This window comes from Pseudorca crassidens, chromosome 3, assembly GCF_039906515.1.
Source record: "Pseudorca crassidens isolate mPseCra1 chromosome 3, mPseCra1.hap1, whole genome shotgun sequence".
In the NCBI taxonomy this organism is placed as follows: Eukaryota; Metazoa; Chordata; class Mammalia; order Artiodactyla; family Delphinidae; genus Pseudorca; species Pseudorca crassidens.
The window spans coordinates 111,838,747-111,856,170 of record NC_090298.1 but is presented as its reverse complement, the minus strand read 5'-3'; the positions used below and the strand labels follow the sequence as shown (position 1 = coordinate 111,856,170).

Sequence of the window (17,424 nt, the reverse complement as noted above, 5' to 3'; positions counted from 1 at the left end):
GATTAAAAAAAAAAAATCTCCACAAGAGAAAGCAACTCAGCAGGCCCTGGTGTTAAAACATTTTTCCAGAATAAAAAGATAGGCAATTGCATTAAAAGGCAGTTTTCAAATATTTAAATTACACCAAGATTCCTTCCAAATATCTGCCTTGTTCATACCAATGCAACAAGTTCTTATTTATTGTTAATAGTGGGGCATGAGTTTTTGGTAAATGTTGACAGTTTACTTTTTTCCATTATCAAAAATCTTTTAAAGTGCTATCAAGCAGCAAAATAAGTTGCATCAGCTCTCTGCTCATGGTAGAGGTGCCAATTCCTCGTGGTGGAGGTGCAAATTGTGAAATCCCAAAAGGTAGAGTTTAACAGTAAGTAGTGCATGAAGAAACAGTAACAAGTGGCCTAAATACAGAGTTGGACAGAATCAAACCAGTTATGTCTACAATTGCTCAACTGAAACTAATATAGGTACATTCAAAATAAAGTTTGAGATTATAATTGGTATTTAGAATCAAATTTGAAGAATTTCTTGATAAAATATAAATCTGTTCTTTTGAAATTAGAAATGAAACTATCAATTGATGGAGAGCTAGAGACTTATTAACCCCTCCTACTCAGATAAGGAAATAAGTGACAAAGTCTCTTGCACTGAAGTTATGTATTTTAACAGCTTTACATGTAATATTCATATATAAAAAACTTTAAGTGCTTTTCTCCAATTTAAAAATCTAAAGAATTCAAAAATAAGGCATTCAATATTTGAAAAAAGTACAGATTTACAAAATGTGTATATTCTGTCATGAAAACTCCACACCAACATTATACACTTGGAAAAAAATACAAACAGGATATATTACAAATTTATGTAAGCAATAACTTAGTTCACACCATGCAATAAAAAGTACATTAATCAAGATACACAAGCTTTTGTAGGTTCTAAACCGAAGGTTTTTTTTTCTGCAGAATCCTTAAAACCTGTGGCACTTAAAATTTGTTAGCCTTTCTACTGAGAGGTAAATTATACACAACAATGATGAAAAAGATTAACAGACCAGTTGTCTATTATGAATCATTCCAGCTTTGTTCAACAATGGCCGAAACTCTTTTCTCGTATTCTCGTTTGTTTTCCTGATAAAGCTGTGCTGCCTGGCTATTGGCTGGACTATTTGGATTTGGTTCATCCAGCAGAGACTAGAAGGAAAGACAGAGATAAAACATATTTGTAGAGTTATTCTTTATATTAACATGGGTCCGATATGGAGCACAGAAGTTGTATAAAACAGTAATTATTCTATGAAGAAAGACAGAAATTAGTACGTCTTACATATTTTTAGATCTAAGTACTTTCAGAAATGGTTTGATAAATACAGTAAGAAGTTTCCTGCTGCTAGAAAACTTAAGCTTTCAAAACAGATAGTTCTTAATTGCCTTAAGATCTCTAATCTCAAAGAAATTGGAAAAGAACAGTATTCTTCAGCATACTGAGACATTAACCAGGAAATAAACAACTTGATTTGGTTAATACACAATATCTATAAAATAGCTTAGCAACTAACATTTTCCAAAGTTAAACTCTATTACTGAGGTAAGTTTGCAAATTTCTGACAGTAAGTTGGGTGGTGTACCTTGTTTCCTTTAATCAACAAAACATATGCACCTAGCAGCAAGGGAATGAAACAGGAAAGCCGAAAACACTTTATAAGATGACCTGAATTAAAGCAGAAGTGTGACAGAAAAAACTTTAAAAAGGTCATAAACCAAAAACGTTACTTCTGCTCCTCTCAAATCCATATAACTAAAACATCACTCACCCCCCACCCCTCCCCCAAACTGTCATTCAAGGTCAACTCTGAAATATTCTGCCAGAGTACTTTGGCAAATAGTTATTTACTTTCGTTTAAAATAGAATTTCTTGGACGGGGCAACATACTCAATGCTTCTCTGCACTTCTGCAGTTTCTTGAGGTCCCTATGTTTTTTTCTAAACAATCATCTTTATCTCTCCCCAAGAAGACTCTTCTTTTGGGGCACGAATAATACTTGACCCGTGAGGGAATTCCCTGGTGGTCCAGTGGTTAGGACGCTGCACCTTCACTGCAGGGGGTATGGGTTCAATCCCTGGTCAGGGAACTAAGATTCCACAAGCCTTGTGGTGTGGCAAAAAAAAAAAACCCAAAAAACCCAAACGAAACAAAACAAACACCTGACCTGTGAGAACACTTTATACTTAAATTTGATCAGAATGATTGTGTATTTGATCCAATGTGGTCACGAATGAAAAAGCAGATCGGTTGTATAAAAATCATGAGGGTTTTGTCCAAGCTCTGCCACTGGTTACCTTAGTGTTGGGAAGGTTAGTTTGCTCACTTGGCCTTTAAATTGATCCTAAAAGAGCCAATTATATCCCATAGAATCTTGAAAAGTTAAGACGCATCCTAACACATGCTTACCTGAATTGATGTTAAGATAGAAGATACATCGTATGTTGGACTCCATCTATTCTGAAGGATATCTAAACATATGCTACCATCAGCATACACTGCAAAGACAACACTAAAATTGGTTACATATTAACTTTGTCATTTCTAACAATTAAAGAGAAATTTTTACCACAAACCGAATGCTTGGCTCAGTCAGAAATCTTGAACATTAGTCAATAACTAAAACTTTTTGTCTCACAGGAAAATCAGTCTCAAACTAAGGACTCTTTACGCGCCTTTTGATCAGGAGGCTGAGTGAGAGTTAAATTTTTTCATTACATACCATGTAGCAAATCTGTTTAAATTCCACATTTCCAAATATTCCTAAATAAAATTCTTGGGGGGATAAAAAAGCTGAATTTTTGACATAGCAATTCTACTCTAAAAGTAATAATCATGGACATGCAAAGTTTTATTTACAGGATGTTCACTATAATATTCTTTATAGAAGTGACAAACTGGAAACTACCTTTGGTCCACAGTGAGGGGACTGGCTAAATAATGGTACATTATTAACGGTACATACCAATACTGCCGCCAGAAATGATATACATCTACCATATGTTAATTAATGTAGAATGACACCCTCAATATATTACATTAATAAGTTTCCAATTACTTATTTAGGATAATTCCATTTTTTATAAAGAATTATTTATAAATATTTTCATCTGAAGTATATGCAGTCACAAAAACATTTGTAAGACTAAATGCCAAAATGTAAATATCTGTAAATAGTAGGATTATGAAGGGTATTATCTTCTTTACCTTTCCTTGTACTTTATGATTTGTTTTTCCAATAAGTATGCATTCCTTTCATAATAAAAATAAAAATCAAGGGATTACCATTTTAAAAGTCTAACATTTGAGAGGCTTTTCCCCCCTCCTGAACTGATTATGTGAGAATACAATGAACATAAATTTTTATCCAGAACTTGCCAGATTATTTATCTCTACAATAAATTTCCAGAAGCAGAATTGCTGTGTTGACAAAGGATAAATATATTTAAATGTTATAGATACTGCCAAACTGTGGAATGCAGAACAAGCCAGACCACTCTGCATCAAACAGGAATAAGTGAGGCCTTTTTGGGGAGAGGAGGCAAATTACACTTAAGTACTGTCATTCCTCAGGGCTCTATCCTCGGTCCTCTTCCTTCTTACCCATTACACACCCTCTGGGCAATTTTATTCATGGCCTCAATTATTACTATCTATGTGCTAGGTACTTCCAATTGTTAGCGTTAGACCAGATTTAACTCTCAGTTTTAAAGCAGCATAGTCAACCGCTTACTGTGTATCCCATAGGAACATCAAACTTAGCAAGTCCAAAGCAAAAATCATCACCTCTGTAAAACCCATAAAACTGTAAAATGATTTTAAAGTTTTGAACTAGTAACTATTTTTGAGCAGTAATCCAAAAGTAAACTAGAAACTGAACATCCATCAATTAATGAATGAACAAAATGTAGTCTATCCATACAATGGATTATCATTCAGCAATAAAAGGAAATGAAGTACAGGTATGTGTTACAACACAGATGAACCTGAAAACTGTGTCAGCTGAAAGAAATCAATCACAAAGGACCACATATATTAAATGATTCCATTTATATGAAATGTCCGGAATAAGCAAACCTGTAGAGTGAAAATACATCAGTGGTTGCCTATGGCTGGGAGGCAGGGGGGATGGGGATGGGGAGTGACTGCTAATAGGCATGGGATTTTGGGGGGAGGGTGATAAAAATGTTCTAAAATTGATAATGGTGATGGTTGCACAACTCAGTGAAGATACTAAAAACCACTGAATTGTACAACTTAAATGGGTGAGTAGCACAGTATGTGAATCGTTTAATAAAGATGTTTAAAAAAAAGCAAACTAGGAAGTTAACTAAATAAGGTACTGATAGTGGAAAAAAGGGAAACCATGTTATTAATATGAAGGAATAAAAATCAAATACGCTGTTTCCTTATAAATTTGTTAAGGCTGAAAATCTTAAGCCTATACACATATACTCCTTGCACATTCCAGTCTTTTCTACCTTGATTTACAGAGCTCCCTTACTACAGTTTGGGTCGATTCACTAACAAGTCTAAGCTAGTAAAGCTACAGTAGAATAAATGATAATAAGTGACTTGAAAATTTCCTCAGAACAGAAACAGAAAATAAAATTAAAGCTGCCTTGCCTCTGGGTGGGGGAAGACCTTGAAAGAAAAAGCAACTTCACAGCAATAAAGCACAAAGGCTAAATCTATGATCTAATCTATTATTGGGAAGTCACCTTGATTCCAGACACACAAACACACCTCTCTCCTATGAGTAGGGAGATCCCTATCTGCCTGCAGTTTTCTCACGTAGTCTGTAGTTCTAGACTAGATGCACAATCAAGAGGACCTCTGAAAATGTTCCTCCTGAAAGTAAGTTAACTGATGGAAAACCGCATTTAAATGTGCAAAGGATATAAAAGGGAAAGAGAACTTAAATATTCTGGAAAATAAGTCTTTCATACAGTAATTTATAATCCAGGAATACAAATTTATTAGAAGTAAAGAGCAATAAGTCAGGAAGAGCAAATTTAATTACAAAAGTCACTTAGCAATCATTTATGGAAAATAGTAATAAACTGCTAAAAGTAAAAATAGTAACAAGGGAGGAAAACTGTATTTAAAAAAAACCCTTAAAAACATACAAACCTTTGACCTAGTAATCCTACTTCTAAAAACTTATTCATGGGTATTTGAGAAGATTTATTTTCAAGAAAAATGTGCTGTTTAAAACTGTAAACAATTAAAAATCACCAACTGGACAATGATTAAATAAATAATGATAAACTCATATAACAGAACATTTTGCAGCCATTACGAATGATATAGGGAATTCCCTGGTGGTCCAGTGGTTAGGACTCCGTGCTCTCCCTGCCGGGGGCCCAGGTTCGATCCCTCGTTGGGGAACTAAGACCCCAAAGCCGCATGGCGCGGCCAAAGGAGGAGAAAAAAAAAGATACAAAAGAATGTTTAATAAGTGAAAATGTTCATGTTATACATAAATTACTTAACCTTACATACAACATGATCTTAATTTTGTACATTTACCTGCAAGCTAAATTTTAAGCTATAAATCCTTAGTATCTTTCACATTTTGATAAATAAATAGATATTACTTTAAAATCATAAGTTATTAAAACAAAACTTTATCTCAAATCTAGAACCTTGATAAGATTCCAGACTACAAAAGTATGGTTAATATTGACATAGAAGCAACATCTAGAAGTGGGCCCTAATAACGAGAAGTATGGGCAAGACCTAAAAGGATGAAACAACTCTTTTTTCCTCCTATCATTTGCAAAGGCTAATAAATTGCTACTTACCATTTGGATGAAACATTTTGGATAAAAACCTAACAGTTGGCGGTTTATTTGGATATTCTTCAGAAAATTCTATTACTAGTTTAAAAGTACCTAGATAGAAACAAACCAAAATAATTACAGTAAAGACAAACATAACTTTTCTCTCTCTTCATCAATGAACTCCCAAGCCCATGCTGGCTTTTGCACGACCATACAAAAATTAATGTCAATTTTGGTTTAGCGCATAAAACATACTAAATATACTATTTATGTACTGATAACATACAGCATTGGCAAGCACTTGGGGGGTACAGCACTTACATGTGCTACTGGTGGGAACATTAACTGTCATATTGTTGGAAAGCAATTTTGCCCTAGCTACCAAAATTTTAAATGCACATTTGAGGAACTACAAATAATTTATTGTAACTTAGAAGGGGGTGCCAAATGATTTTGAGATGGGCTCACCACCACATGACAAAGGACTCAGATTGGAGGCATGGCCACTAATGTGAAAAGTCTGCTCTGTCCCTATCACTTAAGTATGCCAAGAATCAGTTAAGCATTAGTGTAACTGCCTACTGTTGGTTATAGACCAATACAGTACATTCTGGTCAGTCTAAATCATTATCTTATGGTCAAAAGAGACAGGCATTTAAAAAAAATTATGCATTTATAATAAAGTCTATCTGTTCAGAGTGTACAAAGAAGAGCTCTTAACTCAAATTCCAAATCTATTTAGCAGAAACAACCACTGTTAATAGTTTCGTGTTTGTCTTTCTAGCCTCCTTTTGCATTTATTCACTATCCAGAGTCCTTTTATTTTGAGGAAATCTACCTGAAGGTTGGATACGTGCTCCAACCACAACACCTTGGGCATAGTAAGTTGAGGCTTATTCCTAATGAAGTCAATAAAAGTTTAAAACCATTCCAGATGTCTCCACAAGCTTCTTTCCTTATTTCATCAATGAAGTTTAAAAAAAACAAAACAAAAACCCTTTCTCACCCTAAATTCTAAACTCATGACTCCAGTATCAGAGGCATATGTTCAGTAAAATATTTAATATTTTATTTTCATTAGTCATATATTCAGTATGTAACCTCTACCTCTTTACATGTTTTGTTTGGAAATTTGGGATTAGGGAGGCCAAAGATACAAACAAAATCAAAGATGATATTTAATTCACATTTTGATATATTAATAGATTCTATGAAATGTACAGTTCATTAGCAAAGATAGCCTTATACCTAATTCTATAATTTTACAGTTTTGATTTTAATTATAAAAATGTACAACATAAACACTTCAGACAAACACAAATATGAAACAGCTTTTTTTAACCTTTTTAAATTCACATTATGGGGTCTCAGGACCCCTTTATACTCTTACTCCCAACCACGCCAAGTTTCCAAAGTGAAGTCACTGAATGTGAAGTTGGGAAGAGATACATGCAACAGCATACTATTTTATGGTATTTCCACCAAAAATTGAAAATAATTTTAAAATATGGGCTCTTTAATAACCAACTTGCAAAAATTCCCCAAAACTTTTAAACAATCTATTCTCATAATCGGTATAAGCTGCCTCCAGCACATCACAGGCTCTATCTATATTTACTATATTAGAAACTATAGCTCAAGGAAAACTTAACATATTTATTAACAACTGTATACCCATTAACCTAAGTAACATTTAATGAAAATAACTATATTTCCCCCAACCAAGTTAGTGAGAAGTGTAACATTGTTTTACATATTGGCAAATCTCTTAAATGATTAGCTTAATAGAAGACAGCTGCATTCTCTTAGCTGCTTCTGCGTTCAATCTGTTGCAACGTGCTGTTTTGGTTGAGGTACAGGAAGAAAATCAGGCCCCACAGAAATATGCAAATGAAAAAGGAAAAGACTATTTTCATAGCCTTTTCAGATAATTGTAGATATTCTTTGATATTACACCGAAGAAATGGTACGTTTTTAAAGGTTAGCTGCAATATAGAATCTGAAACCACATAAACTTTCTGCATCAGTTACATTAACAACTGTTGCATACTGCATATATCTTTTATCCATCCATAATTTTCTAATACATTGGCCATTTGGAAAATATTGGTTCACTGAGTTATCCAAATCGTCTAAATGTAGCCATATTTCATTACATATACACTCCATCAAAAAAAAAATCACAACAGGTAATACCACCTACTGATCTCATGAGAGAAGTCTTAAAAGTATTGGGAAGCCGTCATTTTATCAGCAGCTACAAATACTGTCAGTCACTTTGCTTGACCTAACAGCTTATTTTGGTAACTTTTAAGAATATGTCAACCAAATACATACTCGAGTCTAAATAACCAGAGTTTGTCAGTCATTCCTTCAAGTAAAAAATGTTCCACGAGAAAAGCAGTAATTGAAGTTGCAGCTCAAACGACTGCAGAACTGCTTTCCCTCTAGACGACCATCATAGTTTGGTATGCAAGAGAAGTGTTTCATGCATACTTCCAACTTCATCACGCAGAATGTTAAAAGGATGCATACTCAACGGTCAGAATTTAGTAATATTAATAAATTCCCACTTTTTCATGAAGACATTTTAAACTGAAACTGGCATCTTTTAAAATGCAAAAAATACAATGACTCCCAGCAGTTTGGTGCCACTGTCTTGATATATGCCAAGGTGCTAAACTGCTTAGGGCCAGTTTTAACCACTGTCGCTTTTGTACCATCAGAGCTAATGTTAATACAATGAAAAAGGCAAATGTCTCACTACTGGTATGAAGACAGTTTTGATCCCATGGAACCCCTGAAAGGGTCACAGGGAACTTAAGGGGTTTATGGACCACCCTTAAGAATCCTCTGGTATAAAGTAAAAAGCTGAACTCCTTGAGTACCTCCCTTCAACTCCTTAACCCCCATTTAGAGGTAACCACTGGTAACAGTATGGTATATAACCCCCTTTAACCACACACACTTGCATGCATGTATTTAGTAAAAATGTGGTATTACAACATACATTCTGCAACTTTTTTGTCTCCTCAGATATATGTCCAGATCTACCTTATTCTTTAATAGGTATATAATATTCTAGAGTCTAGATATATCATAATTTGCTTAACCACTTCTCCTATTGAACATTCAGGTTATCTCCTTAAAAATACTTCTGCAATCATTATTTGTACAAATATCCTTGATGGGTTAATTCTGAAGCCACTGTGATAACTAAGACAAACCTGTTTAACAATTTTTAAAAATCCATGCTATAATTAGGGAAACTAAGTATCTGGTTAAAATCAATTTGAGAAGTTCAACTATAAAAACATGTTAGAAGGAGTTTTCCATTTTCCTGGCTCTTGGTGAAAATACTGAATTTAAGACGCAAAAGGTCCTGCAGAATGGTAACTATTTACGGGTGTCAAATGCTAGCTGTTACGTGAAGCTACTGGCCGCTGTGTATGATTAAGAACAATTTCAGCTCAGCACCTGATCAATATACATAAAGTTAAAAAAGCATGATTACCCTTCTGATGTTTACCTCAGGGACACTTTTAGCATGATACAAAGCCATTTAAACTATTCTCAACATAGACCCCACCATCTAATCTAGGCTTAGAGTTCTACAGCCAATATCAAAGTAACAGGGAACTAGTAATGAAGGTGATCAAGCTGATTTGAGAAGACAGTCCTTTGTAAACTATAAATTCTCAGTAGCATTATTTAGTTACAATTTGACCTATTAACAATAGAAACTAGTTAACTAGATAGGTTGGTGTTACAATTCCTTACTTAAAAGAAGCCTCTTAATAGAAAACATTGAGAATGACTTACCATCTTCAAAGGGTGTCCCTTCTGGTCTGAAAACAAGAAGATTTCTGATTAAAAGAAGTTTTTCATTCTGCTTTTTCCTGATTTTCACAAGTGGAAAGAATAAACTCAGAGAAAGAGGGGCTCATTCTGGTAATTTGTGGAGTATTTAAGTTATTATTAATTTAGTATCATCATAGCCCTGGATTTTTATTGATGTAGACATAAAGGGTAACTTTAATTTTCAAAGTTTTCCTTTTAGGGTGGCTTTTCAAAAAACAAAACAAAAAAAACTTGTCATAATTTTAGCACAAAAAGAATTCAGTTCATAAATACCAACGCTTTTGTAAATATCTGTATTCTTAAGAGGAAAAGTCTTACTTTCAATGTAAGATGGAAATCAATACCCTTTAGTTTAAGATAATTATGACACCATGGACTTCCCTGGTGATGCAGTGGTTAAGAATCCGCCTGCCAATGCAGGGAACAAATGTTCGAGCCCTGGTCCAGGAAGATCCCAACATGCCGCGGAGCAACTAAGCCTGCCTGCCACAACTACTGAAGCCTGCGCACCTAGAGCATGTGCTCTGCAACAAGAGAAGCCTCCGCAATGAGAAGCCTGGGCACTGCAACGAGTAGCCCCCACTCGCTGCAACTAGAGAAAGCCCATGCACAGCAATGCAACCAAAAATAAATAAATAAATTTATATTAAAAAAAGAAGGGCTTCCCTGGTGGCGCAGTGGTTGGGAGTCCGCCTGCCGATGCGGAGGACGCTGGTTTGTGGCCTGGTCCGGGAGGATCCCGCGTGCCGTGGAGCGGCTGGGCCCGTGAGCCATGGCCGCTGGGCCTGCGTGTCCGGAGCCTGTGCTCCGCAGCAGAAGAGACCACAGCGGTGAGAGGCCCGCATACCGCAAAAAAAAAAAAAAAAAAGATAATTATGACACCAAAGTGTCCTGCTTTTCAAAAGAGCAATAGCTCTTGTTCAAATCGACTGGATTTATCTGATGTCACCAAGAAAGCCAGTTTCTTTTGCCCAAATCTTTTTCTTGCTACCACATTCCAATTTCATCTTTCCTAAGCAGCAACATGAAGTTTAATTACCACTTGCAAGGCACATTCAGGATCTCAAAGAAGCATGCTAACAGCCTGAATTAGAAGTGTAAACTACCCTCATTTTTCCACTAGTGTTTAACGTAGACTCTCATAACTGATTCAAGAGCAATTCAGAATTCTGTTTACAAAAAGTAATCCTTTAAAGTTTTAGTGCAAAACCCTAGTTTAAAAAGAGTGAAAGAAAATACAATCCAGTTCTAGAAAACTAAAGAAAAACCATATGGAAAATTTAAATTAAAAAGCATATATAAAATATATACTATCTGTAAAAGGTAAGAATGCATCTCAAAAGGCTCCATTCAGTTATTTCACACTGAGGTGTGAAACATTTTTCATTTAAATCCTTACCATGGTGGAAGTTCTAGTATTTTTGGTTCCTAGCCTTTTTACAGTTCTAGTAGAATGCAAGCATAAGAATTTGCTTGCACATTTTCCACAAAATAATTATCTTTCTCCTTTAGTCTCAAATGACATTTTTATCAAGTAAAGCCCAAAGTGATCATAAAATCATAAATTTTATGTAACTGCCGAAACTCTTCTCAGAATTCTTTTTTACCTTGCAGTTTTTGTAAGATCCCTGATCCCTCAGCTTCCTTTCCTACTTGTTATACATTCACTTTTCTTAAAAGAATCACCACACCTACCATTTGTCATTTCTTTCAACTCACCCAAATATAACTGCATTCCACTGCATGATGTTGTTTTCAGATGGTGCGCCACTGACACCCACAGGTGGGTCCTCTTGCAATCTAGAAATCCAGAGTAGAAATTTTAAGAGTTGAACATTAAGGCCACTAAGAACGCCAAACAGAACACCTATGGACTGTACACCATCTACTTTGAGAAACAAAGTAAATCAATTTCCTTGTTCTTGTGCTGGGCTGGAATAAACCATGACTTAAAAGCGCCTTGGAGTCATCCCTCTTCAAATATCACCAAAGTTAAGATATCTGTTCAAGAACTGCCTTCAACAGTAACAACAAAGTAAAAACCTCAAATGAAAAAACAATTTTACTGTTGTGAACATGCAAAGACTTCGTGAGTCCTAACCACAGTTACTTGTGCAACATGGTCACCAAATATTCCTCCCCCCAAAACCAAAACCAAAACCAAAAGAAACCCACCTCAGTGTAAACACTAAATGACTGAAAAGACACATATATCCAATTTAATTAGGAAACTAGTTTTAAGCAGTAGAGTTACTTTATCCCATTTGCTTCAATTGGCAATAGGTTTTAAAGTAATCAAAGCTTTGGTTAGGTTTTCCCCTCAGTCCCTATTTTAAAAGCTCTGTACCAACACTAAATCTACCTCTCAGATCATGCAACTCAATACAAAGCTACCTTCCAACATTTGTCATAATCAAATTCTTGCAACCGAAGACCCTTGGAAAACTACCAAAGATGCCAAGTATACAACTCAGAATTAAGCAGAGAATTGCAGTAAGAAACCAGGGTAACAATGGCCACGAACTGGGAAGTTTTAATATTTGAATTTCACTCATGGGAGTTAACCTGAAATGTACTGGTTTCAAGCTGTAGAAAGTGAGTTCTGCACCAAAATGAGCATCTCCTTTTAAAGACTGTCATCTCAGTAAAAAATAAATGCTACATTATATATATATATATATATATATATATATATATATATATATACACACACACACACACACACACACAGACTGCCATGTGGTAAGATACCTGATATTAGTCACCCCCCAGAATGGCTCTTTTTAGTCAACCTCAAGCAGAATAGGCCACAACGAACAGAAGCGTTACAGGATATGCTGCTTGAAGCCCGCCCACCAAAGATAAAGGTTAAGTTACAAATACACTCAATGATAAACTGGCCAAAGCCCCAAACAATGGCTTCCAAGTGCCTCATTTAAGAGTTTATAATGAAGTTGAGAGATTACTTCCCGAGCCGCCGTTCTAAGTTTTTACACTAGGTATTTTGCCTCAAGCAGGGCGGGTCTCTCTAGAAAAACACTTAAAAATGCGCAGAAGAGCGTAGCGCTAAGTTTTCTCGGTCATTTTTCTCCCCGTACCTCCAAGCATTCAATCAACGGGAAACAACTGTAAAAAAGTCACTTCCTCCTCACTAACCCCAACACCTCCTAACAAAACACTACTTTACAAAAGGAGGCCCAGGGAGTATCAGGTTAGCGCCAGTCTCCAGGGCGGCATTTCCCCAGGCTTTGGAGGCTATAGATAGGGCTTTTATACACCAGGCCACAGAGCTGAGTTCCAGAAAGCACTGGCAGCTGGGGTTGCCAGCCCGAGTCCCAGCCCTCTAAGCCAGTTCTCAAGGTCCTTTCAGGAGGGCGGGGAGAGAGTCGGGTTTCGGAGGATCGGTTAACCCCCGGCCCCAGAGCATCAGACCCCACCCTCACTGCAGAAAGAATGGGGAGGGAGGGAGGGTTTGGCCCCAACCCTGGCCCTCGAAGGAGACCGCAAGGCCATCGAACAAAGCTAACTGGTGCAGCTAGCGAGAGGAAAGGCTTCTGCAAGGGCCTGCTTTTAAGGCAGAGAGAGGAGGTACGGCAAGGTGCAGGGGCGGGGGAGGAGGTTTGAACGCCAGGGCGAGACACCGGGCAACTGGGACAAGTGGGCAGCAGGGAATCCTAGGACAGCCCATGGCCATCTTTTTACTTTTTGAGGGGGAAGGGGTGGCGAGAAGGTATCGAAATTTCTTACGTCGGACGAATGAACAGGCAAGGACAAGAGTGCTAACAGGGGCTAGGACTGGGCTTCCATCCGTCCCGCTGGGCCCACAGCGGCCCTCCTAGGGTCATGAGAGGAAGGTTCCCGGATCCCCGCCCTGCAGCCCCGTAGCTTTGGGGAGGAGCCGTCATCCAGACGAAGATGAAGGCCCTTACCGCTTGAAATCCCGCATAAGTCTCCTCCGGGCCGGGGTCGACATGTTCCCCAGCTGCCCCGCGGTCAGTCTGAAAAAAAAGAGTCCCGCGCAGCCCCCCCACCCCCCGGCGCGGCGGTCGAATCACTGTGGGTCACTGCCTCAGCCGAGGTTGCACAAACAACCCTGCAATGACGTCTCCCTCCGCCGCCTCCAGATCCCTCCGCCCTCCGCCAGTACCATGGAGTGAGGGATGGGGAGAAGGGGACGGGACGTAGGAGAGCTCGTTATGGGAGCCCTTTAGCAAGGACGCTATCCATTTTGGCTTCCTGAACGAATCGACCAATTATTGTTCTCTGTGCTCAGGCTGGAGATTGTGATTAAGAAATACCGAAACCGAAACACCAACCAGTTTCCCCCTCTTTTACTAGTTTAGGCTCAACCGGGTGGTGAGAGAGGGACGCATCCGGGGCCAGAGATATCAGGGAAAGGAGGTAGGATGACGTAAGATCACGTGACTGCCGGCGGTGTTGTCAACAATCCACGCCTGAGGGGGAGGGGACGAAGTATCTAGAACCACGTGTCCCTATGACGCGATTAGAACGGATCACGTGAGAGCGTCGCCTGGGTCCGAGTTTCTGCCAGGTCTTTGAACCGGGTAGTTAAATTTACGGGGCTGAGGGCGGGTATACACCTTTATTAGTTTTCCGTCCAGTTTGTCCAATGAACGGCAATTGATGAGGTGGTGTCGGAAGCAATAGTTTGTTTTGCTTCTTAAATCTTTAAAATAGAGCCAAAAATAATTTGGACTTAAAATGCCCCCTAGTTGGCTCAATGGCTTATCAAATCTGGTATGTGGGGAACGCTGAAGGGACCTCCGTTTTCCCCAACTCAATGCTGAGGCCCATACTAAGTAAAATCCCCTGAAATGCTTCCTTAGGGCCACCAAAAATCCTGCATGTGCATTGCAGTGGGTTTCCAGGGTTGGAAATTCTGGGCAGAGATAAAAGAACGCGTGTATAGATTATCTAATATTTGTTTACAATCCCCATAGAATTACGGAATTGTTTTTCCTTTATGGATCTCCTCTTATTTGAGGTTTTGTGTGAGTCCGTGGATTTGTGTACAATAGGGTACCGTCGTATTTGTCCGGAAATGGGTTGATCGCAAGAGAGTGTTATCAATAGGTGGTTGGTTGTCAGAGAAACCTAATATTGTGATTCAGATCTGGGGCAGAGAGCATGCGAACATGGGTGGGGGTTATGTATCTAGCCTGAGTAACTTATTTCAGGTTTTCTACACTAGCAAGTAAATGACCTGAAATGTCCCCCCCCCCGCCCCCCCTCTAGGGGGTTCAGGGATGTTGACCATTGGGATTCTGACATTACTTCTAGTCATTGAGTTCCTTTTCTCTATTGCCGCCAATTTCTGTTCTTCAGGGCTTTGCTGGTCTGAACTCTGAGCTCTTTTAACCCATTGGGGCAATTCCTCAGCCCAAGGTGTTATAGGAAAATAGAATGAGGAATTTAGTGTTGCCCATACTTTCATGGAACCAGAAAGGGTTAACGTTCTCTACTTCGCTGGTACCTCCCTTTCTTCAATCCCTGAATTCTTTCTCTTGTTTTTTAACTGCCTTGGTAATCAAGTTAGCCAGGCCTAACTCTTGATAGACACGCATTCACAAATGTAGTTCTCTAACAAGGTGAATATTCTTATTTTTTTTGCCTTCCTGCCACAGCAATCCTTATACTCCCTATAACTAAGGATGAAGACACACTGGTAGGGTTACCTACAGTGAAATGCCAAAGAGAAACTTTTTTTTTTAAATCCGTTATGTCATTTGTCTAGCAATTTATTATAATTGTTTTGGAAATCTACAGATTATGATTTTCCAAAATGCAGTAACGCTTTTGAGAAAATCAAGTGAGATTTCATTTAAGTCCTAGAGCTTTACTGTATAAGAAAGAATCATAGGCTGTCCTGGTTACCAGGCCTGCTATAACCTATTTGTAGAAAGAATAGTTTTAAAGCTATAAGTTTATACCGTAGAGACTGTAGCTTTAGATGGTGAGCTCACTGACAGCAGGTACTCTGATTCATGCTTTGTCCCTTGTCAATATTAAGCCAACAACAAATATTTAATAAATGTGCTTTACAACAAGTCTGGGTCCACTGTAAGATTTACTATGATATTCTTTTTTTTTTTAAAGAATTCTATTCTTAATTTATTTATTTTTGGCTGTGTTGGGTCTTCGTTTCTGTGCAAGGGCTTTCTCTAGTTGTGGCAAGCGGGGGCCACTCTTCATCGGAGTGCGCGGGCCTCTCACTATTGCGGCCTCTCTTGTTGCGGAGCACAGGCTCCAGACGCGCAGGCTCGGTAGTTGTGGCTCACGGGCCTAGTTGTTCCGCGGCATGTGGGATCTTCCCAGACCAGGGCTCGAACCCGTGTCCCCTGCATTAGCAGGCAGATTCTCAACCACTGCGCCACCAGGGAAGCCCTACTATGATATTCTTATACATAGATAGAAAGTATTTTATAACATGGTTGAATAACTTTTCAAAAGGAAAGACAATTCTGAATATTTTGGTGGTGATAAGCAAAAAACCATGACCACCTCTCCTTCCCCACACGTCTCTCAGTATAAACCTTACCAGCATAGAAAACACTTAGGAAGGTTTTAAAATACCAGTTCCTTTACCCTAACTCATTTAAATCAGGATCTCTGGGGATGGGACCTTTTAAAAAGCTCTGTAGGTGTGATTTTAACGTGCATGGTGGGGTGAGACCAACTGGATTAGCATTTATCGGATAGTAATAGTGCTTTATCTTATTTCCGAGCAGCACAGTGAGATTTGGCCTCTTACACTTAACTTCTTTTTACAGAAAAAAGAAATGAAAGCCCTAACAAAGACAGCACTCCTTGGGCGCTTCCAGTGATATTCAGTTTATTCATTGGAGGCTGGCACTCCAGCAGAACCTCATGTCTAGTTCTTAAGCAATTAGATTAAGGCCTCTTTTGCAGGGGGGGGGTGGAGCCCTCTGAATTATTTGCTTTTCAAGAGGGACTTTTAGAGTTTTGACATGTAGGAAGGGAGTTTTTTAAAAGGAGGATTACTATGAGTTCAAAAAAACGTTTTAAGCATATAAGAGGTGTTCAAGAAATGTTCTTGATTGATGAATCGTTTTATCCCTGTTTTAAGGATGAATGTCAACAACTGAGGTCGAAATCAGATCTATAGAATATTAACGTAACTAGGTAACTTAGAAAACTATAATTACACAAGACTTCCTTGGAAGTTTCGTTTTATAAGAAATCTCTGCCTGGTGACACCAGGCATCCTTTTAGGATCCGACACAAGTGGCAAGTGTTCACGGGCCTGGGGGCATCTAAGACGCAGGTCGGATAAACTTCCACGCCGGTTCCCCTTCCCTAGAGGATCTGCAGTCACTCAAGCTGCCGTCAAAATGCGACCCTCCCCCATCGCCACTCAAAACCAACCTTGTGTAGTGGCCCCAGTTTGATCAACAGCAGCTCGTATTCGCCACTTACACCCTCAAGGAGGCTTCCAGTTAGTGCCCACCAGGAACTCTTTTCTGCTTGTTCCCTCTTTTTCCTTCCGGTTCGGGCCTGGCCGGTGTTCCGGTCTTGCGCCCTAGGCCCCGAGCGAGAGGCCCGGTGCACCGTTGCCATGGCAGCAGGCCGTTGGGAGCTGACTGGATAGGTAGGGTCGGTGTCTGGTTCCCGGCTGAGACTGCGCGGAGCCGGGCCGGCGGGACTGCAGAATGGGCTGAGGCTGAGGCGGCGGCGGCTGTCCGGACGAGGTCGACTGAGG

The 17,424-nt window shown here is 38.8% G+C and overlaps 2 protein-coding genes across 4 annotated transcripts in view; one reads left to right on the top strand and one right to left on the bottom strand.

Moving 5' to 3' along the window:
* Positions 1–639: 639 nt before the first annotated feature.
* On the bottom strand, positions 640–17,220 carry UBE2B (ubiquitin conjugating enzyme E2 B). Of its 3 annotated transcripts, none has more exons than XM_067731761.1 (6): positions 17,091–17,220; positions 11,403–11,483; positions 9,645–9,670; positions 5,844–5,933; positions 2,446–2,534; positions 640–1,187 (listed from the first exon to the last, which is right to left on the bottom strand). In XM_067731761.1, the coding sequence occupies exons 2-6, from the start codon at positions 11,426–11,428 to the stop codon at positions 1,059–1,061; spliced, it is 360 nt and encodes a 119-aa protein (XP_067587862.1). In that variant the 5' UTR covers positions 11,429–11,483; positions 17,091–17,220; the 3' UTR covers positions 640–1,058. The 3 variants fall into 3 exon arrangements, with proteins under 3 accessions (XP_067587862.1, XP_067587860.1, XP_067587861.1); XM_067731759.1 differs by lacking the exon at positions 17,091–17,220 and adding an exon at positions 13,613–13,783; XM_067731760.1 differs by lacking the exons at positions 5,844–5,933; positions 17,091–17,220 and adding an exon at positions 13,613–13,787.
* CDKL3 (cyclin dependent kinase like 3) overlaps positions 13,152–17,424 on the top strand; it is a 91,813-nt gene continuing 87,540 nt past the window's right edge. The window contains 1 exon segment of the mRNA XM_067731756.1: positions 13,152–13,271. The gene's annotated coding sequence lies outside the window, so the exon portion shown is untranslated.

Excerpts from the sequence above, each read along its gene's own strand:
- UBE2B (XM_067731759.1), bottom strand. The coding sequence starts at position 13,656 with ATGTCGACCCCGGCCCGGAGGAGACTTATGCGGGATTTCAAGCG. Across the intron at positions 11,484-13,612 it reads CTTATGCGGGATTTCAAGCG|ATTGCAAGAGGACCCACCTG; the intron begins GTAAGGGCCTTC and ends CTGGATTTCTAG. Across the intron at positions 2,535-5,843 it reads CAAAATGTTTCATCCAAATG|TGTATGCTGATGGTAGCATA; the intron begins GTAAGTAGCAAT and ends TTGTCTTTGCAG.